This window comes from Suricata suricatta, chromosome 8, assembly GCF_006229205.1.
Source record: "Suricata suricatta isolate VVHF042 chromosome 8, meerkat_22Aug2017_6uvM2_HiC, whole genome shotgun sequence".
In the NCBI taxonomy this organism is placed as follows: Eukaryota; Metazoa; Chordata; class Mammalia; order Carnivora; family Herpestidae; genus Suricata; species Suricata suricatta.
Window position 1 is genome coordinate 117,194,130 of NC_043707.1, and position 23,663 is coordinate 117,217,792.

The 23,663-nt window shown below is 47.6% G+C and overlaps 1 protein-coding gene across 3 annotated transcripts in view; it reads left to right on the plus strand.

Moving 5' to 3' along the window:
• PHC2 (polyhomeotic homolog 2) overlaps positions 1-23,663 on the plus strand; it is a 115,211-nt gene that overhangs the window by 66,103 nt on the left and 25,445 nt on the right. For all 3 annotated transcript variants that reach the window (XM_029949453.1, XM_029949454.1, XM_029949455.1), the window contains 2 exons: positions 18,699-19,105; positions 19,360-19,525. In XM_029949453.1, coding sequence (XP_029805313.1) covers positions 18,699-19,105; positions 19,360-19,525 — 573 coding nt within the window. The remainder of the gene's footprint in view (positions 1-18,698; positions 19,106-19,359; positions 19,526-23,663) is intronic.

The following is a 23,663-nucleotide window of genomic DNA, read 5'->3' on the forward strand; positions in this document are numbered from 1 at the left end:
TGCCTTGAAAAGGGGTGGGTTGGCAGGTGGGGGAGGGGAGTAAGGGGTGGAGAGCAGAGCCTAAGAGGTTGGGCTTCTCGGAAATTCAAGGACTGACTGAACCAGGAAGGGCAGAAGTGGGGCAGGCGGCAAGGTCCCGTAGGCCTGGCTTCCAGGGAAACCGAGTCCTGGGCCACAGCAATGCACAGGAGGCTGGGTTCTTGGAGTCCTCATTTTAGGGGATAAACTCAGGGCCCTTGGGTGCACATGCAGGCCCAAAGGTGAGGAGAAAGTTGTTGACCAGGAGGTCAATGCCGTGAAAAAAAGAGAACTGACAGGTCATGGAAAATTCTAGACCCTTTTCCCACAATTGTGTTCCAGATGCCAGATCTTTGTTCTGTCTCCTCATCCGTCCTCAGGTCTCATCAGAGGAGAGAAAATTCTCTGCTGGGAAGGCCTGCCACACAGCGGCTTTGTTTCATCACAGACAGGGGTTTGTGTCAGGGAATCGTGATTTCTGTCTGTGATAGGCCTGACAATGTGATGCTTGCCGATTCTAGGACTCTCAGGGACCACATTTCTCTCCCACAGCAGCTGCCCAACTGTGAGGTAGACACTTTTACTTAGAGAATCCAATAAAAACAAAACATACAAGTGGGCTCAATATCTAGCTGAAGTCAAAATTCCTGACAATTTGATGTTAAATATCATGCAGCCAGCCATGAAGGTCATTTCTACTATCCAGTATAGGACCGAATTTAGATGACCAAGAAGTTCCTCTTCATGTCAGGAGAAAAAATCTAGAGGGTATCAGTGGAGGAGTTTTATAGTTTGTTTGACATACCTCATCACGGGTGTTGTTATGCCCAGATCGCAATATTGTCCCCAAAAACCAGAGACCACCAGGGAGACTGAGTCACGCATGCAAAAGCAAAGGGCGTTTTTATTACAGGCTTAAGCCCGGTCTCACAGAGTTCACCAATGCAGTGGATCCGTGCTGAGAGCTTGAACAAGGGCTGAGCAGGGGTTTGGGACGGGGAGGTTACAGGAAATCGTGACACAGGTACAGTGATCCAATCATTATCACATAACAGCACTGGCAGCAGCTTTAACCATACACATTGTTTAGAGCGTTCGTTACTTTTGGCGGGACCCAATCACAATAGTTAGAGTAGTTTTGAAATTAACCAATTACAGAGCGAGCCCAGGGTCTTGTTCGGTGACTAATGGGTTAACTTTAACATTAGGCAACAGGGTCCTATCTATAGTTTCTATCTACAGACCTCACCCTTAGGAATGAGGAGGGTGGTTGCTGGCCTTTTCTGATTACCAGAAGGTGCTGCGAAGGTGGTTTTTCTTGTTTTGGGGCAATATGGGAAACTGAAACTTAGGCCTTCTAGTTCAGAGGGGAAATTTAAAGCCTGTCATGGAGTCAGTTTGGTTCAGACCTGTGTCCTTTCATTTCCCCCTCTGACTTGTAACTGACCCAATCCTGGGTCAGTTGTGTTGTTATCGTTCTGGTTTAAAAGCTGATGTTGGGCTCTTAGGACCAGTAGCTGAATGGTACCTAATCTTTGTTTCATATATTGGATCAGTTTGTTGAGAATGCAGGGGCCAACCGTTAGGATTAACAGTAGGATTATAAGGGGTCCTATCAGGATGAAGACTAGAGTTGTGAGCCATGGAGACCAATTAAAAAGACCTTCATACCAATTTTGGTTTTGGTTTCTGATTTTTGCCCTCTCTTGTCAGTAACCGTGGACCATGGCCAAGCTATCTTGTATAATTCCGGAGTTATTGGCACAGAAACAGCATTCTTCTAGAGCCTGACATAATCCTCCCTGGTGGAACAACAATAAGTCTAATCCCCGCCTATTTTGTAGCACCATTTCAGCTAGGGAATTTAGGGAACCCTGTAGATGGCGAATAGAGTTTTCTAATTGGGCTAGGTCAGAATCGATTGCCTGAGTTAATGCAGCAAATTGTTTGTTGCTTTGTATTAAAGCGGCTGTGCCTGTTCCGATTCCTGCCGCTACTCCCATCCCGATTAAAAGGGTTAAGAGGGCAGCTGATATCCCGAAATCTCGTTTGGCTCGGAAATGTACCTGTTCTGGCTGTACTTCAAAGAATGGGGAAATGGACGCAGGAAGGTATTGTACCTCTGGGAAGACAGCGACCAAGACACACAGGGTGGCATTGTCTAATATTTGGGGATGTATACAGGGGGTCAGGCCTGAGGTACATGCAAACCATGCTCCCTTGGGCGGTCTTAGGTAGGAGGGACCTGTAGCAATGATAGTCTGATTACATAAATGGCGGAGGCGAGGGAAGGCTGCTAGTGTTCCTTTGTTTCCTAGGATACATAGGCCTGAACCGGTTACTTTCTGTAACGTTAAGACTGGGGTTAGCCCCCAAGTGCAATTGGTTCCTGTATCTCTAGATATTTGCCCCGATATTGCCCATCTGGTATAGAAAGGGGTCGGGGGGTTAAACAGAGCCAGACTTGTAGAGTTTAGTAAGCTATAGGTAAGGTTTAGGATATTATGAATGACTGAAGCTTAAGGCAGCTTTGGTTACGACAGGGACCTTTGGGGTAGGGTTAGGTCTATGGGTTGTAGCTGCCTGAACAATAGGCCCAATTGCTACTGGGGGTGGGAGTATTAATTGTTTTTGGATAGAAAACAAGAAACTCGTGTCATAGTTAGAGAACCACAACCGAAGGCCCCAAACCTTTCCCACTAACCAGTTTATTGCTTTTCCCTTATGGGTGAGCTGTATGGAGATTGGGTTTCTCTTTGTGGGACTGGTTTGGTTGTTAGTCCTTACAGAGGTAATTAAGTCATTATTTTGTTGGGAGATCCATGGGGCCATGGTTTCACAGCCCCATGTTACACAGAAAAAATCTCCTGATCCTCCACATCTTTCATAGTTACCAGTCCCTGGACATATATAAAATGTTTGTTGTCTTAAAATTTTAGCCTGACAATCATTCCCACACCCAAAAGCAGAACCACAGTTGGTAAAACCCCAGGCTTTGGGCCATAGGCCGCTTCCCAGGGCACACAAATCTAGGTGAAAGGTGGGAAATGTAATAGATGTTGGTCCAGTTAATATTAGTTCTTGTGCTATCTGTCCCAAGTCTCTAGGTGTTTCTTTTGGTCCCCGTAGAACCCATTTGGCAGTGACAGGCTGGTGGGGGTTGGAGGGATAGGGATCAGGGCTTGAACTACATACGGTTAGCAGGGTAGCCAAAATCAAGAGTGATGCCACTGAAGCTTGAAGAGAACGCATCAGTAAGATCAGCGACGAGAGAGTTGTAGCTTGAGTGGGTTTTTCTTGTCTGGGTGTAGCTTCCATTGTTGTGCTTCCGGATTGCTGTCGTCTTCCAGGACGTGGAAGGGGTCGGCTGGTCTCACGTGGGTATAGTGTATCCAGGCTGCTATTCCGTACATTTTTAAGGTGGTTGGAGTGGTCAACAGATGATGTAAGGTCCTTTCCACTGCAGCTCAAGGGTTTCTTGTCAATGGCATTTGACATAAACCTAGTCACCAGGCCGGTACCGATGAGGCTCTGGAGGTGGACCTGATTCATAGAGAGCATGCAATTTAGGCCATACATGTTCATGAGACCATTGAATAGCTCAGATTGCTAGTAACAGGTTGTTATCCTCTATGTCCATTAGGGCTGCTGCCTGGAGGTTTGGGATATAGGGGCAGGTTTTCCATACATAATTTCGAAGGGAGTTAAACCCATTTGGTAGGGAGAGTTTCGTACCTGATACAGGGCAAAGGGAAGGAGGGCCACCCAGTCTCCGCCAGTCTCCAAGGTCAATTTAGTTAAGGTCTCCTTTAGAGTTCTATTCATTCTTTCTACCTGTCCTGAACTCTGGGGTCTGTACGCACAATGCAGCTTCCAGTCTGCCCCAATGAGCTATGCAATTCCCTGACTTACCTTGGACAGGAAAGCTGGTCCATTATCTGACCCTTTAAGTTGAGGAAAACCATACCTTGGTAGGATCTCTTCCAATAATTTCTTTGCCACGATAGTGGCTGTCTCGTTCTCAGTAGGGAAGGCCTCAGTCCATCCTGAGAAAGTGTCTATAAAGACTAATAGATATTTATAGCCATACTTGCCTGGTTTTACTTCAATGAAGTCAATTTCCCAGTAGGCCCCTGGCCTCTTACCTTGTAGGTGTTGGCCCGGACTCTTAGGATTTGGATAGGCATTAGTAAGTTGGCATGTCTTGCATGAGTGAACAGTTTTTTCAATCTTGATGTGAAAGTCCTTGGTGGTTACCTTAGAGTGTCAGGCCACATCCAGCATTCATTTTGCTCCCATATGGGTGGTCCGGTGTATTTTATGTAGTATCTTTTCTGCCAGGGCTTCAGGGAGGATTAACTTCCCATCTGAGCCCCTCCACCATCCTTTGAAAACTTGGCTCATGGGTCGTCCTTGGGCCCGTTTGGCTTCCTCCTTAGTATATTTGGGATTCTCAGGTAGGTTGGGATCCCCGGGGTCTGGGAGGACTATAGGCAAGGTATCAGTGGGTTCGAGAGCTACTCCCTTGGCTGTTTTATCAGCCAGGTTGTTTCCCTTGGCAACGGGGTGATCTCCTTTTTGGTGGCGAGGGCAGTGGATAATGGCCACCCTTTTTGGTAGCCATAGGGCCCATAGCAGGTCCATGATTTCTTGTTTGTTTTTAATAGCCTTTCCCTCTGAGGTCAGGAGACCCCTTTCCTGATAAATAGCTCCGTGCACATGGGCCGTCGCAAAAGCGTACCTGCTGTCTGTATAGATGTTGACTCTTAAGTCTTTTCCCAAAGTTAGTGCCTTGGTCAGAGCAATTAATTCAGCCCGTTGGGCCGAGGCCCCTGGAGGTAAGGGTTGGGCCCAAATTACCCCATTGTTGGTAGTCACAGCCGCTCCTGCTTTTCTTTTTCCATCCCGGATGAAGCTACTCCCATCTGTGAACCAGGTAGGGTCTGCGTTTGAAGAGGCACATCCGTCAGCTCTTCTCGGAAGCAGTGCACCAGGGCCAGGATCTCAGCACAATCATGAGGCGGGGGTCTGCATTGGGATCGGGTAGGAGTGTGGCCGGATTAAGCGAAGAAGGAGGCTGGAAAAGAACTCTACCCGGGTTGAGGAGCAGTGTCTGGTGATGAGTTATTCGGGCATTGCTGAGCCACCGGTCAGGTGGTTGTTTTTAGTTCTCTCTCGATTGCATGGGGGGTGGTCACGGCAAGAGTTATTCGATTGCATGGGGGGTGGTCACAGCAAGAGTTTGTCCCAGAGTCAATTTGTCAGTGTCCTTAACTAAAGACGCCACTGCAGCCACAGTCCTTAGACAAGGGGGCCATCGGCCGCTACTGTGTCCAGGCGTTTGGACAAGTAGGCCACTGGTCTTTTCCAGGGTCCTAGCGTCTGGGTCAACACACCCTTGGCCACCCCTTTACTTTCATCCACAAACAGATGGAAAGGCTTAGTAATGTCGGGAAGCCCCAATGCTGGTGTTGACAAGAGAGCTGTTTTGAGAGTTTCAAATGCTTGTTGATGTTCAGGGGTCCTTTGAAACTCACTCTTGTCTTTAGTCAGTTCATACAAGGGCTTAGCGATTTCTGCAAAGCCTGGAATCCACAATCTGCAAAACCCCACCAACCCCAGGAACTTTCTCATCTGTCTGGGGTTTTTAGGTGGGGGTATGTGGAGGATGGTGTCCTTTCTGGCCGGAGACAACCATCTTTGTCCATCCTTGAGGATGTATCCCAAATAAGTAACTTAGGGCTTACCAATTGGAGCCTTTTTAGCAGAGGCTCTGTATCCCAATTTGCCAACGTCTGAATTAAATTTTTAGTTCCCTGAAGGCAGCTCTCTTCAGAGGTGGCTGCAATCAGGAGATCATCAACATCCTGCAACAACGTAACGTCTGGGTTTTCCCTCCAGTACTCACCTAAGTCTTCATGCAGTGCCTCATCGAAGATGGTAGGGGAGTTTTTAAATCCCTGAGGAAGTCGAGTCCAAGTCAGCTGCCTGTTAATGCTGATATCAGGATCATGCCACTCAAAAGCAAAATATTCTTGACTCTTAGGGGCCATGGGCAGGCTGAAAAAAGCATCCTTGAGGTCGAGGACTGTATACCACTGTTTCTCAGGTGGCAGGGAGCTCAGAAGAGTGTACGGGTTAGGGACAGTAGGATGTATATCCATTACCCATTTGTTAACCTCCCTGAGGTCCTGCACCAGCCTATAGTCATTAGTACCAGGCTTTTTAACAAGGAGCAAAGGAATGTTCCAGGCAGACTGGCAGACCCTTAAAATGCCCAGGTTTGAAAGGCGGTGGATGTGGGGTTTAATCCCCTCCTTGGCTTGTTGAGGCATGAGGTACTGTCTAACTGTAACTGGGTCAACCCCAGGTTTGAGTTCAACAAATATGGGTGGGCAATGGTTTGCTAGCCCTAGACCCCCGGTTTCAGCCCAGGCTTGTGGGTATTTCTGGAGCCACTGGTCAATGTGGGCATCAGGAGTTAGGGGCTCCTCATATAAGCGGTACTCATCAGCTAGTTGGAGGGAGAGGACCTGAATAGGTTTTCCATCTGAACTTAAGAGTTGTGCTCCTTGCGGGCCAAAATGAATCTGGGCCCTCATTTTTGATAAAAGGTGTCTCCCCAGCAGGAGGTAAGGACAATCTGGGATTATCATAAAAGAATAGGTTACCTAGCCCACACCTAAATCTACTGATCTTCGGGTAGTCCATGAATGCTGTTTGGTCCCGGTAGCACCTTGGACCCAAGATCGCTTACTTGAAGTAGGCCCATTGGCCTCTAATAATACCGAGTGTTGAGCCCCAGTGTCCACCCAGAAGTTAGTTGGTTTCCCCTCCACCTTAAGAGTTACCCTGGGTTCCAGGAGGGGCTCTGAACCCGGTCCCCACTAGTCATTGTCTTCTCCAGCAGATAACACTCTAGGCTTAGATTTTAGTTTGGGACATTCCTTTTTCCAGTGCCCTATTTCCTCACAATAATGGCACTGACCTGGCTTTCCGCGACGTTCTGGATCCTTTCTTTGTTCTCTTCCCTCTGTAATCTCTCCCAGTTGGTGTCGACGGTCCTTTGGGTCCGCAGTTATGGCCAGCAACACTTTAGCCAAGTTTCTGTTTTGTCTTTTCTCTGCCTTTATTTGTTTTTCTTCTGCACTGTCCCTATTATTGTACACTTTCTCTGCTATTTCTACTAAGTATCGAAGGCTCCTGTGCTCGCTTCGGCAGCACATATACTAAAATCGAAGGCTCCTTTCTCCAAGACGTTCAGCTTTTTGTAATTTCTTTTTAATGTCTGGTGCAGCCTGATTAATGAAAGCCATTCCCACAATTGACTTGTGATCTGCATGCTCAGAGTCGAACAGGGTGAATTGCCTAAAGGCTTCCATCACCCGTTTTAGAAAAGCAGTCGGGCTTTCATTTGCTTTCTGCCTTAAATCATACACCCTAGTCAAATTGGTGGGCCTTCTAGCGGCCGCCTGGAGACTTGCCAACAGAGCCTGGCGGTAGACCTTGAGGCGTTCCTTACCTTCTCCTGTGTTATAGTCCCAATTGGGACAGACGAGGGGAAATCCGGCTTCGATGTCAGCGGGGTTTATGGTGGGTACCCCTGTTGGACCAGGAATGAGTTTCCGTGCTTCCAGCAGGATCCGTTCTCACTCCTCAGTTGTAAACAGGACCTGCAATAATTGCTGACAATTATCCCAAGTGGGTTGGTGAGTAAAGAGTACAGTTTCTAGCAACCCGATGAGGCGCTTAGGGTTTTCTGAGAAAGGGGGGTTCTGAGATTTCCAATTATAAAGATCAGAGGAGGCAAAGGGCCAGTAGTGATGGAGCTGATTTCCTGCCCCATCTATTGATCCAGCAGCCCGCAAGGGGAGCACTGTGGAGTCTGCCTCCGGTGTGATTCCCCTTCGGCTACGTGTTCCATGGGCTGGCCCTTCCCCAGAAGGAGGAGGTGGGGGTGGTAAGGGTTCAGGCAATGAAGGTAAGGGGGGGTTAGACTCCAATTGCCCCCGGCCCCTGGGACCTGCGGGACTTGAACCTGTTTGTCTCTTTACAGGGGGGACACCATCCCCCTGCCAAATGTGGGTCCGAGACGTCTCAGATCCCACAGCCTCGAGTCTCCCAGTGCGTCCACCAGAATCCTTTGAGACCCCCTAGAGACTTAGCTCCAAACCAAAACAGACAAAAAGGATAAAAAGATTTAGACACAGAAGGACAAGAATGAGTGCACTCACCAGCTGGTGATCAGGCCCAGCATGTCGGGGTCCCAGAGGCTCTGGGGAGGAGGATTCCCAGCCAACACACTAAATGTTATGCCCAGATGGCAATATCATCCCCCAAAACCAGAGACCACCAGGGAGACTGAGTCACACATGCATGAGCAAAAGGTATTTTTATTGCGGGTCTAAGCTCGGTCTCTCAGAGTTCACCAACGCAGTGGATCCGTGCTGAGAGCCCCAAAGAAGGGCTGAGCAGGATTTTTATGGGGTTTGGGAAGGGGGAGTTACAGGAAATCGTGACACAGGTACAGTGATCCAATCATTATCATATAACAGCATTGGCAGCAATTTTAACCATACACATTGTTTAGAGCGTTCGTTACTTTTGGCGGGACCCAATCACAATAGTTAGAGTAGTTTTGAAATTAACCAATTACAGAGCGAGCCCAGGGTCTTGTTCGCGACTAACGGGTTAACTTTAACATTAGGCAACAGGGTCCTATCTATAGTTTCTATCTACAGACCTCACCCTTAGGAATGAGGAGGGTGGTTGCTGGCCTTTTCTGGTTGGGTGTTGCGAAGGTGGTTTCTTTTTGTTTTTGGGCAATATGTAACTTCCGGATAGTTTCGGAGAAATGAAACTTAAGCCTTCTAGTTCAGAGGGGAAACTTAAAGCCTGTCATGGAGTCAGTTTGGTTCAGACCTGTGTGTTTTCAGTGTGCACATATGTGCACGCTCACGTGTGTGTGTGTGTGTGTGTGTGTGTGTGTGTGGTGAGAGAGACAGAGACAGAGGAAGAGAGTACCAACTGTGATACACAAAGGGTCTTGGAGCTGTTGAGCCTTCCTTCTTTCCTGAAATCCTTCACCCTAGGCTCCTATTTCATTACCTCCATGGAGTGCTGCCAACAAATAATAATAATTACCAGCTAATGAATGACGGTGTCCCAGGCACTGTACTAAACACCTCACCTACATATCTCATTTAATCCTAGCTATGATTATTCCAGTCCCCAAATGAAGAAGATATGGCTCAGAAAGACTAATTAACTGTCGTCCCCAAATAGTTTCTCTCTGTCTCTTTAATTGTTGAGTTCAGCTCAATAAATACTCATTTAGCACCTATTATGTGCCAAACATAATGCTAACCATATGGGAGTTGCAGAGATGAACAGGAGTTTAAATTCTAATTGGGGTTGTGGAAATCTGAGTTGTGCCTGGAAAATGAGTAAGTTTCAAGAACGGAACAGAAGGAGGGTGATCTCAGCTGGCACTGGCGGGCACCTAAGCCCAGAATGGCCGTGTGTGTTTGTGACCATCTGTGCGTGTAGGTGGGGCCCGCTCCTCCCTCCTTTTCCCTGCCCCTGCCATTAGCTGTGGGACTCCCAAAAGACTCGGTCCTGTCCGCCTGGTGTTTTACTCCAACACCTACCCCCTCAGGGAGCTGTCCGTTCTTACATTTCAGACACCTACCACCTGTGTGGAGATGACCTCTCCTCATGGGTCCATCCCTGTGTTCCTTCCCCCTCCCTGTAGATTTCCTGCCTACAGGATAGTCCCCCTTGGACCTCCCCCTGCCTGCATATACATCTTTAAAATTTACAGAATTCATAAGCAAAACAAAAGCAAAAATCTGGCTGTCCTTCTCTCCAGAAAGATTCCCGTTCCCAGCTTCCCGGCCACCGCCCACAGCCGTGAGCTGCTCTTATACCCCAGGCTCATGGTCTCAGTGTTATTTTGACTTCATTCTCCCACAGAGGCAGAGTGTTATAATGGGAAAAGCATGGGCTTCAGAGTTAGATCTGGTTTCAGACCCCAGCTTCCCTACTTACTGGTTTTATGACCATCATCAAGTCACTTAATCTCTGTAAACCTCAATTTCCTCACCTATAAAACAAAGATGACTGCACTTCCCACAGCCTGTAAAAGATGAGGGCAGTGGGCTGCAGGGTGACCAGCACAGAGTAGGCTCACGACAGATAGGAGCTCCCTTCCCTCCTCAGTTCTACCTTCCATCACCACCCAGCTCATCACCAAGCTCTGACGATCCTTCCTCTGTGTTGGCTCCCTGCTTCGCTCCAAGCTTGCTGCCTGTAAGAGGCTTAACTAATGGCCAGGAATCCCTACTCACAGATGTTAGAATCGTCTTCCTCAGAGAATGTTATTTCTTTCTTGTTTAGAAATCTTCCCTGTGTCTTTATTTCCTATGCTATCAGTCGGAATGCCTAGCCTATAGGAGGGACTCCATAAATAGGATATTAATGACTTCTGATAAGACTGACTCTGACTCTGTGGGGGCTACAAGACTCTACCCACATTGCCCACCAAACCACTCTAATTGCTCAGGGTTTCCTTACACAGATCTTCTGCCTCCTTTCCTCTACTCCTATACCTTTGCAACTTACTTGACCCGTCCCGTACCTTTTACCTCCCTGTCTTCCGGTATCACACTCCTTTGTCATTGGCCTTCCCTCCAAGATTACCTCCAAAGGTCTGAACAACCTCCAACTAACATTCCAAGGCCAAGGCTTGCCATTTTACTTGGGGACTACTGACTTGTATTACTCACTTGCCAATCAGCATTTCTGAGTGTTTGTTATGTATAAGGTACCATGCCTCATTTGTCAAGTCAAGTCAGTTTTTCCTTAACGCGCTGCATTGCAGAAGTCAAATAGAAACTAGTCTCAGTTCTTGTGAAATGGGAACACTGCCCATTTACCTCATAGCCTTATTGTTTTGAATAAATGAGATTCAAAGTACAAAAATGCCTTGAGAGGTTCAAAGTGACATGCAAATAGCAGATCACATTTTAAGAGTAGCTTCCATTTGATGAGCATCTACTAAGTGTGAGCAAAGGCAGTGGACCTTTTTGTGATTCAAACATAATATTCCAGGGGCGCTTGGGTGGCTTAGTCGGTTAAGCATCCAGCTCTTGGTTTAGGCTCAGGACATGATTTCACGGTTCACGAGTTCAAGCCTCATATTGTGCAGTGGGCTGACAGTGGAGAGCCTGCTTAGGATTTTCTTTCTCTCTCTCTCTCTCTCTCTCTCTCTCTCTCTCTCTCTCTCTCTCACCTCCTCCTCTGCCCTTCCCTTGCTCGTGCTCCCTCTTACTCTCTAAATAAACTTAAAAAAAAACATTAATATCCCATGTGATGCTAACATTTACTCTGTGTGGTATACATTACCACTTACAGAACAGAAAATCAAGATTCAGGGAGGTTAAGCCATCTTTGTAAGGTTGCACAGTCTCTAGGTGGCAGAACCAAGATGCAAACCCAGATCTGACTCTAAAATCCTCGCCGGTAGCCACGGCCGCTGTACGGCCATCCCTCTGCCAAGGGTCGGGTGGGGGCAGGGATGCAGAAACCAGTTTCTTTGTTAATGCTCCAAGCCGCCTTATAAGGAATTCTGCTCACAGAGGATATTTGGTAGTTTTGCCAGACGGCTGCAGAGCAGGCCCGAAGACATCAAGGCACAGGCAGGCCACCACAGAGCGCCCCGGCAGTTGGCAGTCCTGTTTTCATAACCTAGTTTCTTCTTACAGGGAAACTTCCCTTAGGCTCCAATTCCCCCTCAGACTCCCAGCCCCCAGCACAGAGGGACCACATGGTAGAAACTTCATGTGGCTACTGCTCTAGGCTCTTCTAAAAGGAGCTTCCCTGTCTATGGGCATGTGCGTGGAGCTCTGACTTGGAGAGTCAGCCTCGGTCTCAGTTACTCCTGAGGCCTGATCCCATGAGACCTCTTCAGAGAAGAGCAGCCTCTGGCAGGTGCTAGCATCATCTAGACTCTTCCTAAAACTGCCTCCTTTTCCGGCCCCTCTCCTATAGATGCCCTGAGTTCAGCTGTACAGGATGCCCTACCAGGGCATGGATGCACCATGTTATCTTATGTTATTTTCTTAACTGAGTCATCTTTGTTTTCCAATTTTGTTAAAAGTTTATTTATTTACTTTGAGAGACAGTGTGAGCGCAAATGGAGTCAGGGCAGGGAGAGAGGGAGAGTGAGAGAGAAGAGCCTGATGCAGGGCTCGAACCGACTAGCCATGAGATCATGACCTGAGCCAAAACCAAGAAACAAATGCTTAACCCACTGAGCCATCCAGGCAGCCCTTAACTCTGAGTCATCTTAAACATTTCCTCTGGGAAGCCCTTCTCTGCTCTCCTCAAGCTGATTCCTCTTTTCTCTGTTCTCGATATCCCCAAGCTGATTCCTCTTTTCTCTGTTCTCGATATCCCATGCCTATCTCCTATCATAACATGTATCAAGATACGTGGAGTAAATGTCTCTTTTACTAGACCATAATGTATTGTAGGGACCATGTTTCAGCCAGCACCAAATACAGTATTTGGTTTGTAGCAGGGGCTTGCTAATGTTTGTTGAGTGAATGAATGGTTCAAAGTATCTCTTCATTTTCTAACCCATGAAGAGTAGCGGGCAGCAAAGAGTAATGTCATCCCCTCTCACGGCATCCCTCCCTCACCCAGAGACCACATTACTCCAGTAACTCTAGTCCATTAGAGCAGAGCCTAGAAAAATAAGTATACAGGGGTGCCTGGGTGGCTCAGTTGGTTACATCATGGTTCGTGGGTTCGAGCCCCGCATCGGGCTCGGTGCTGACAGCTTCAAATTCTGTGTCTCCCTCTCTCTCTGCCCCTCCCCCACTCATGCTCTGTTTCTCTCTGTCTCAATAATAAATAAAAACATTTAAAAAGTCTTTAAAAAAAGAAAGAAAAATAAGTATATAAGAAAGCCATGAGGAGATGTTTGCAGCTCTGATATATTTTGGGACAAGAGTCTCAGCATTTCTGGGGCAGAGAGCTGTTTCCTGCAAACACGAAGCCTCGAGATCAACAGAGATTAATTATTGATGCATTCTGACGGTGGATGCAATGAAGGGGGCCAGCCAGTAACCCCTCCTGCCTGGGGGACCTTAATCCTCTTGCTGCTAACAACCAACTGGGTTGGGAGCAGTGAATTGGCCTCTTGAGATTCTAAGGATAGTGTTCAAGGTTAGAGCACCAGACAGGAAGATGAGCATGGCCTAGATTCTCTCTTTCTAGCTTACACTTGACCGCTGGACACAGCAGTACAAAGCAGAGAGATCTTGGTGTAGCTCAGAGAAAGGGAAGAGGCCCCTTGGCTGTAAGTCCTCTCTTCCTAGGCTCTAATATGTGGAGACCCTGGCCCTCCCATGCTCCATAACAGAAAGGGCGGATGGGGCCTTCCGAAGTAGTGGTTGGGGTCCCATGGAAGCCACCATTTGTTCCTTAGGAGCAGCGGACTTTACAGCAGGAGGGGATGGGGGAGCCACAATGGGTATAGGGGAGAAATGAAGCTCCTGGGCATGAGGAGAAATTAAGGAAAAGCAAAAGAGATGGGGCGCTTGGGTGGCTCAGTCGGTTGGGCGTCCGACTTCAGCTCAGGTCATGATCTCACAACTCATGAGTTTGAGCCCCGCATTGGGCTCCATGCTGACAGCTTGGAGCCTGGAGCCTGCTTCCAATTCTGTCTGCCTTCTCTCTGGCCTCCCTGACTCATGTTCTTTCTTTCTCTCTCAAAAATAAATAAATGTTTAAAATATCTATATGTATAAAAGAAGAGGAAAAAGAGACTTCTGTGTATTAACATTTCATAAACTGATATGAAAGCCACAGCCTCCCATGCTAGCTGTAGGGAAGAGAGGCAATGGCCTGCTCCAGTATCGTGGCTGCAATCAGATATTACTCTTCACCACCCCACACTGAGCAGGAGCTCATGACAGAGGGAGAAGCATTCATTGATCTTACCATGATCACCAGCAGACATTCTCTAAGCATCTCCAAAATGTAGAGTATCATGCTGGACAATGTGGAAGGTGAAAGACACATAAAAACCTTCCAGCTAAATGAAAGCACATCTCTCTCTCTCTCTCTCTCTCTCTTTAACATTTACCTATTTTTGAGAGATAGAGCATGAGTGGGGTAGGGGCAGAGAGAGAGGGCAACACAGAATCCAAAGCAGACTCCAGGCTCTGAGTTGTCACTACAGAGCCCAACGCAGGGCTTGAACTCATGGACCTCGAGTTCATGACCTGAGCTGAAATCAGATTCTTAACTGACTGAGGCACCCAGATGCCCCAAAAGCACATCTTTTAAATTAAAAAAAAAAGAAGAAGAAAAGAAAAAAGAAACAGAATATGCCCTTGACTAGAAAAGAATAGTTGGATAGATAGGAAGTACACACACAAAAGAATAAAAGTATTCCCATTTCATTTAATCTAGGACACCACTGATGGTGAGGTGCACCATTATTTTACTAAACTGTAAGGAGGAAAAGCACTGCCAGTTGAGCCAAAAGCAACTGTGATATCATGCCAATTCAAGGGATGCTATGGTAAAAGGAGAAGGGGAATAAGAATCAATTTTTTTTAAGAATCAAAGAAATATGTATGCAAGACAGTACATGTTAAACCACAAATGAATCCAAACAAACAATAAAAACGTTCAGGAATTCTGAGGGAAAACCCATAATTAAAGGTTAAGGCAAGGCGGGAGACAACAGGAGCTGAGGCTGAGCGAAAGGAGCTTAAGCCTTGGATCACTGAAGCAGAAGGAGGGCCTTTCAGAAAATGGAAGCACCAAAATCCAAGCAAAACAGGCACTCTAGGATATGACGTTGTATGGACAGCAAGTCGAGCATTTGGGGGTAGGATTGTGAGTTAGTGTCAGAAGGTCGTGAGCAGGGGTTGGACAGGAAGAGGGTACTCAGTAAAGCAGGATGCTGGTTAAACCAGAATGATCTGTGAGTTTATATCCCTCTCCTCCATGCCCTGGCTCTGAAGAGGAAACATTCTGTGGGACAGAGTCCCACCCATGTTGTCATTCATTCGTTCATTCCCCAATACTTGCATCCACTAAATGCAAGTTTCTTTGGATGAAACAAATGAACCCCGCAAATTCTGCCCCCTAAAGGAGATAAGTGATTTACTGAAATAACTATGAAATAGGTATCATCATTACCCCTTTTTAAAGATGATGACACAGAGGTCCAAAGGGATCAAGTAATTTGCCATCATACCGCTGGTAAGTGGCAGAGCTAAGATTCAAATCCAAGTGCTTTGACTCTAGAGCTTACACCTGACCACTGGACACTCTGCATTTCTGAGGTGGCTGCAAAGCAGAGACCTTGGTGTGGCTCCAAGAAAGGGAAGAGTCGCCTTGGTTGTAACAGCAGGGAAAGGATGACCAGGATTTGATTTGTGTGACACTCTAAGCTGGATGAGACAAAGCGGAAGTTCTTGATAGGGGATAGTGAGTAGTAGATTGCTCTGATCAAAGAAATAATAAAAATTAAAGGTTGTAAAGACATCTTGAATGCCAAAGGCTTTAGACAACAGACAAAGGAGGGTCCTTGATGCCCTAGGAAGATTAACTTGCAAAAGAAAGATTAATTTGCAATCCATAAAATAGATTATAGAGAGAAGAAACAGGAATCAGAAAGACCAACTAGAGAGTTATTGCCATACTTTACATAAAAGGACTTTTGACCCAGGATAATGCCAGAGCTAAATCATGGTCATTGCTTTTTATTAATCTCAGTAGGTTATGGGTGTACACTCCCCCAAAATACCTTCAGTCTTTTAAAAAAAAAAAAACTTTTTTTTCTTAACGGTTATTTATTTTTGAGAGAGAGAGAGAGAGAGACACACACACAGAGCATGAGCAGGAGAGGGTCAGAGAGAGAGGGAGATACAGAATCAGAAGCAGGCTCCAGGCTCTGAGCTGTCAACACAGAACCAAACGTGGGGTTCGAACCCACAAACTGTGAGATCATGACCTGAGCTGAAGTCAGCCGCTTAACCGACTGAGCCACCCAGGCGCCCTTACCTTCAGTCTTTTTGATCTATGAACTTATCTAAGCCTTCATGAGCTTTGTTTCCAGCCATGCCCTACACTAGCATCATCTATTCTAAAACAATGCGTCCAGTTTTCCAGGAGCAGCTCAGAAGGGAGAGAGTGGGCTAGAGGGGGAGGCCCTGAGATAGTGGGCCAGCAAACGTGTATTGTCCCTAACTGTACTCTGTGCACTGGAGAGCTAGACCCCTTTTCCTCTCAAATCTTTTCACCACCTTATAAATCCCAAATTTTCAACAACTTTCCTGTGATAGCCACCCGCATCAGATTAGAGCTGGGAGAGACTCATGTGCTCACCTCACCCAAATCTCCGGTTTCAAATAAAGCTCTGAATCCCCGAGAAGGAGCAGGATTCGCCTCAGGCCACGCGGCCAGGGAGTAGCAGGACCTGCTACTGATGCTCAGCTCTCTGCCCTGCACCTATGCCAGCTCTCACCCCAGAAGGGCAGCCGTGGAGCGGCCGTTCCCAGGGCAGGAATTCATGACTTCGTACTGAGAGACAGAAAGGTTTGCTTGCGTTTTCAGTGATTGTACCCATCCTTCTTCAGGTCTTTTTGGCCCCTCGAGCCTAACAGGGCACCGCATGGCATCTTCCGCATCTCTCTGGTGCTTGTCAAAAGTCATCTTAAAAAGTCCCGATTGTTTAGTTTGCCTGATTAACAATTTTGTCTGATTGTTAAGTTGTGTGCTATTCAGTGTGGAATTGGGAGACAAGGCTTAAGTTGGAGGCAGGGGCAACTTACAGTCTCCAAATGCCTACTGGCAATTTCCATTTGGATGTTCCACCATCACCCCAAACCCAGCAAGGTCCCCTCCAGAGTTTTCCCTCTTCTGTATTCACTGTCATCCAGGCTACAGCTGGATGCTGTCCCTGGGCTGTCCCTTTTCCCTCTCTGCCTACAGCAGTCAGTCACCATGGACCACATTGTTTTCCTTTAACACTTCTTGTTTCCCTCCCTTCCCTTCCCCCCCCACTTCCCATCCCTTCCCTTCCCTTTCCTTCCTTTCCCTTCTCCTTCCATTCTATTCCATTTCCTTCCATTCTGATTGGCATTCTCCTTGGAACTCTGTGTTGGGCTGTGATGAGACAGTGTGTATAAATAGACAAAATTTAAGAAAGAAGAACACACACACACACACACACACACACACTGAAATCTGCTTCCTTTGCACCTGTAAGGATCATAGGATCCTTTTAAAATGTTAGCTCAGGATCCCAAATTTGCCTTTATCTCTATTGGCTGAAGCCTTTGGTTGTAAAAATCCATTTGTGAGCTTCCAGCTGTGACTCTGTGCATTTACAAGGCACAGCCCCTCTCCAGTGGCTCCCTTTCCAGCCAAAGGAGCCTTTGTGGACGGCCACTGTGAGGCAAGACAGATTCAGCTGAGCTGTCCTCACGCTAAGCTAAGCTCGCCTGGATGCCACTAGACAGAGTGAGGAGGAAGGACAGTCAATCTCTGAGCTGGATTTCTGAATCCCTACTGTATACAAGGCATGAGCTAGACTCTGAACAGATTACTAAAAAAGTATAAGAATCCTCACCTCCAAGAGTGGGCCTGGTTAAAATGGGAGAAGAAAAAGCTAGTAGCACAGGACAACAAATGAATTCCAGTTCAGGACAAGAAGTTTATTTCCTTAGCACCCATCTGATGTCAGGCATTATGCCAGGCTCTGGCTAAAGAGATACAGGATAGGGTCTGACCACAAGGGGTGCATGATCTTGAAGGGAAGGGAGCTAAGAAGCACATGCAATGCACTGTGATACACGTTCTTATGATCGACATTAAGTCCTGGAGCCTTTGAGAACCGAAACCAAGATTGAAATGATCATTTTAATGATAGCTAGAAATGATTGAGCATGACCATATGCCAGGCACTGTGCTATGAACAGTATGTCACTTGTTTTTCTCATTATATTCACACAGTGTTTTCTCATTTCATCCTTACAACTTTCTGGGAGGAACTATTTTTATTTCCAACTTTCAGACAAGGAAGCCGAGGCCTCAGGAGGTTAAGCGGCTAGCCCAGGGTCCCTCTGTATATAAACAGAAGGAACCCGAAGTTCAGCTCTAGTCTGGCCCCTGCCAGAGTCTGGGGCTCTCTGTGCAATTGGCTATTCCTGGAGGAGGCCCAGCCAGACCAGAGCCAGAGGGTACGAAGGTCAGAGCTGGGCTGGGCCGTGGGGGGCCACACAGACCGCAGGCTGGGAGAAAAGCGAGCGAAGGGCACAGAGGAGAGAGAGCACAGGGCACCCTGTAGAATCCAATGTTCCTCTGAATGGCAGGCATGATCCAGGAAGGCTTCACAGAGGAGGTGAGCTTTGCTTTGGGCTTTGAGGGGCAGCCCAAGGGAACAATGTCCCAGTGCAGGAAGAAGGCAAGGAAACAGAGATGGTTGCGCTGTGCCAGTGGCCAACCAAGGCTCTTGGTGAAAGCTGAAAGAGATCAAAGCAGGAGACCTTGAGTTTGGGAAACCACTGTGATTTGGAGGTAGGAGGGGGCCCAGCTGGGGACACAGCAGAAGGTCAAGCTGTGCCCTCTGACCTGCCCTTTCCCCCCTTCAGCCTATGCCCAGCTGCAGCCCCACCAGCTTCTCTCGCAGCCGCCCTCGAAGCACCTGCAGCCGCAGTTTGTGCTCCAGCAGCAGCAGCAACAGCACCCAGCACCGCAGCAGCCGCAGTCCCGGCTCCAAGCCCAACCCCAGCCCCAGCTCGCCTCAGTGCCCCCCAGCCTGGCCCCGCAGCCCAGCCCCGAAGCCCATGCCATGCCACTAGGCCCCGTCACACCCGCCCTGCCCCTGCAGTGCCCCACGGCCAACCTGCACAAGCCTGGCAGCGCTCAGCAGTGTCACCCCCCCACGCCGGAAGCTGGGCCCCACAATGGATACCCGGAGGGCCTGGCCCACACCCCTCAACGCAGGCTCCAGCACGCTTCGGCTGTCATCTTGCAACTGCAGCCTGCTTCGCCAGCGGTGAGTAAGCCAGTGCCAGGGCCCGAGGAACAAACGGGGGGGGGGGGCACATCTTGGGCAGTCCCATGGCCCCCCTTTGGATATGTTTTTGTTGAAGTCTATTCTGGGTGTTCCAAGAAAAGGGGACCCTCCGTACTTCGGGGCTGGCTGAACCTTATAGTCCTTGCCTGCTACCCCAAATCCTCAGAAAACGGGGAAGTATGCAAGGATGCAAAGGCAATTTATGGGATGCTCTCTGTCCTGTGCCTTAACAGCCCCAGCAGTGCACCGCGGATGACTGGAAGGAAGCAGTACCCGGGGAGAAGAGTGTGCCCGAGACTCGGGCTGGCCCATCGCCACATCCGCAGGCTATCATCACTGCCATGCCCGGAGGCCTGCCTGCCCCCAAGAGCCCTAACATCCAGCAGTCCCCAGCTCACGGTATGAAGTGGAGTGGGGCCCCTGAGGGAGGGGAGAGGGTCGGTTTTCCTTGCCATCCCCTGGCACATTTCACCTGGGCCTCTGGCATGGGTGGGTAAACCGCTGGAAGCCCACGAGGCGACACGGAAGCTGCGGAAGTGGAAACAGAGAGGGGGAAAAGGGAGGATGAACCAAAGATAAAGAAAGGGGACCCAGAAGATATGAAAGGATAGAGAAAGGAGAGTTGAAAGTTCTAGATCCAGACTCTGGGGCCTACACATCATTGCTGTCAGACGTATTTGCATTTCCAAGCTGAGGGTTCAAGCAGGTCTCTGGTTGTCTCAGTTCTCTGCTTCTTTTGGTAGGAGAGGGAGTTCTTGAAATTGGAAATAGGACAAATGGCTGTCGTAGATCAAAGCTACAGCAAATGCCTGAGGGGAACTAGAAGGGTGTTCAGCTGATGGAAAGCATCTTTGAAAGAACTGCCTACCTCTGGGATCCCCATCAGTCTATGAGCCCCCAGTGACAAGTGGCCCTTCTCCACCGCTGGGTTTCCGTCAGAGGATCCCTCAACCCTGACTGGGAAGTCACAGCATGACCTCTGCCTTCACAGCTGTCCCTTTGCCTCCCTTCCCCTCTCTGCTGGTGTGCACAGCAATCTTGGCTCTGATCTGTGACATTCTGAGCTGTGGGCCACCAACGAGTCAGGGAGGCAGCTCCAGTCCTCGGACTAAGTGTGCGCTGGGAGCCAGGGTGGGTGGGGAGAGCCAAGAGACAAAGAGTTTGGAAACCCAGAAATGAGAGGAAAAGCACTTGGGGACAGAGTAGGGGAAAGGGCTCCGTATGTACTAGAAGGAATGGAGGATGGAATCAAGGAAAGGGAAAGCAAAAGAATGTGGAGAAAGAACATTGGGAAAATTAAAAGACAGGAAGGAGGTTGTTTGTTCTCTTGGCACACGTGCAATAATACGGGGCTCACCAGTTTGGAAAGCAGCCCATTCCAACGTGGAATTGCTCTAATTATCAGAAAGTTGCTCTTCACATTGAGCCCAAACCAGTTCTCCTGGAACTTCCACCACTGGCTGTGACTGCCTTGTGAATTGTAACAGAGTCCGTCTCCTGCAGGGTCTGTAGACAGTTACCATGGCTCTTTCCTCTCCCTCCCATTAAAACAAAAAGGAAAATCTCCAGGCTTCCATATCTGAGATCTTTTGCTTTTTTTTTTTTTTTTTTTAAACCGGTTCCATGTCAAGACCTCCCATTCCCACCATCTGGTCATTCTTGTTTAGCCACATTCTACCTTTTCATTAACTCCCCCAAAGTGTGAGCCCCTAAAGTAAGCACAGTAATTCCAAATATAAAAAGCCACTAGCCCCCGTAGGTTGGCACCTGGACCTAGCTTTATAAGCCTTTCAAGGGGCAGGACTGTTTCCTAGAGCTACATTTATGGCGGGGGGAAGGGAGGACTGAGATTTGTTTGAATACCTTCTGTGTGCCAAGGACTGTTCTAAGATTTTCCTTAACTCACTCATGATACCCCTGGGAGGTAAATATTATTGTCTCCATAATTCAGAGGAGGGAATAAAGCCTTTAGAGGGTCCAGGTCACACTGCTATTAAAGGGCAGTGCCCTGACTCTGGCTCCAAGTGTAACTCCCTCACCTCCCTTCCTCAGCGCGATACACCCAGAGCCCCACATTAGCTCCTCTGATGCAGGGGAGTGACACCGTTGGTTCACAGAGCCCTGTGTTACCTGAATCCCAAAGGGTTGCACTTGGGGGTTATTTTTTATTTTGTTTTTGAGGTTTCTTTTGACAGGGACTGCTATCATTCCAGGTCTCCTCAGTCTCAAACTTGTACAATTTATATTTTGAGCCAAAATAGAGTTAATTATATCTGGTAAACGTTATCTCATGAACTCCGCCCATAGTTCCTGCCTAGCAGGAAAATAGTAATAGTTAATAGCTAATATTTACTGAGCCTTCTCTGCCAGGCTTTTGGTGTATTTCCTCATTTAATCCTGACAGTAACCCTCTGAGACAGGAACTTTTATCATCCCCATTTTATAGATAAGTAAACAAAGGCACAGAGAGAATAAGGGAAGGGGCAGGAATGTTTTGTATCTGAATTTTGTTATTCATTATATTAACTCCTCTGCTTAACTTTGCCATCTGTAAATTATATAGCATGTTCTCTTTGTCTTTAACCAATCTGCTGATAGAAATATCGAATAGGACCCGACTGAGGACTCATTCTCTGTCTGCAGGTTGGTGATAATATACATTCCTTGTTCAAGTACGTGTTATCCAGCAACTCCACTGACATTTGCCTAGCTTTCTCTGTCTTCTCTATAAAGCTCTCAAAAATCTGTTTCTGAAATCTATACATATAACAAGCCTCCTGTTCCTGATACTATCTCATGAGAGAAGTAAGCTTTGCACAGTGGAAACAATTGTCAACCACCCAAGACTTAAATATTTATCGATTCCATGTATGTTTGAATGCCTCCTCCATGAAAAGCACTGTGGCATGGGAGGTTAATACTAGGGAAATAAGGTCTGTCTGTGCCAGACCTTAAAGAGCTTAAGCTCTGCTGGGAAGGACAAGAGGTGCATAGGAAGGAAACACAATAAAAACCGAAATGTGATAAATGCCATAGAAGGACTTTATGTCAGTGCTTTAAAAGTTAAGAGGAAAAACTTATTACCAAGTAGAGGTCAGGGTAGATCGATGGGAGGAAGTGGTGTCGTTCTAGAGCAGGGGTTGGCAAACTACATCCCAAGGGCCAAGCCCATCACAGCACGAGTTTTTGTAAACTGTTTAACAGTAGTTCTTATGTTTAAAGTTTTTTTTACGAATCAAAAGAAGAATACTTCATGATATGGGAGAATTAGATGAAATCTAAATTTCGGTGTCCATAAATAAAGTTTTATTGGAACCCAGCCACATTTATACATGGGTGTCATGTGTCTATATCCATGTTCTGCTACAACAGTGGAGCTGAGTAGTTGCAACAGAAAATGTATATCCTGCAAAATCGAAAATATTTGCTATCTGGTCCCTTACGGAAATAGTTTGCTGACCACTGTTCTTGAGTCCAGAGCTTGAAGGATAAGTGGGAGCTAGACATGCAAAGTTGGGGAAAGGGCAATCTGGGAGGGACTACAGGAGATAAAGGTAGGGAGGCAGGAAAGCCAGAGCGTGTTTGGAGAAAGAGGTCGAATATTCTATACTATCGTTACCTTTGTTTATAGGTCTAAGAAATGCAAATCAGAAAGGAGGAGGAAATGGGGTATTAATGAAAGAAAGCTTTGAAAATTCAAAAAAAAATAACAAAGAAAAAGGAATAAGGAAAAGAGGGAGTGAAGTAAACAGGGCATATAAAATAAATGTAAGACGCAGAAACAAAGAAAAATGGTTGAGACCTGAAGGAAAAAGGCAGTGGGAGGAGAGAACACGAATGCCAAGAAAGGCAAGAAAGTGGGAAAACGTTGGAAATAGAAAGAAGTCAGGCTGGAGAAGGAAGTTCGTGTCATCTATTCCTGATAAAGCTGGGGGGTGGGGTGGTGAGAAGTGTGAGTCACGATGTACATCTTTTGTATCCCTTACAGCTCCTAGCGTATCTACTAAGACTGTGCTTGCCATGACAATTCAGTTTAAATCAGTGTGGTTTACGAAAAGAAGTAACATTTATTGGGCTCCAACTGTGTGCCAAGCACTGCAGGCAATTTGTGTAAATGTCCTCAGTTAACCTTCACAGTAAGTCTAAAGAGTAGGCATTATCCCCGTTTATGGAGGTGTAACTGGGTCACTTTGGTCATTACTTAACTTCTGTGATCCTCAGTTCCCAGTGGAGAGAATAATGACTACTTGTAGGGTTATTGTGAACCCTAAATGGGAATGCGTGCGCCTAGGGCTTGACACATTACTGCTACACGTTATTATTATTGCTCCGAATTGGCCGGGGCGGGACCCAACGGTCCGCCTCGACACTAGGAACTTCCGACCGGCCGCGGGCTGACTTCGTCGCCGCGCGGCGCTCACCTCCCTAAAGCGAAACCCGAAGTCCCTAACCCGCCGCGGGGCGCCGGGCGTGCGGCGCCTTCCGGAGGGCGCGGGGCGGAGCCAGCGCGGCCGCACAAAGGAAACGCGCGGCCGGG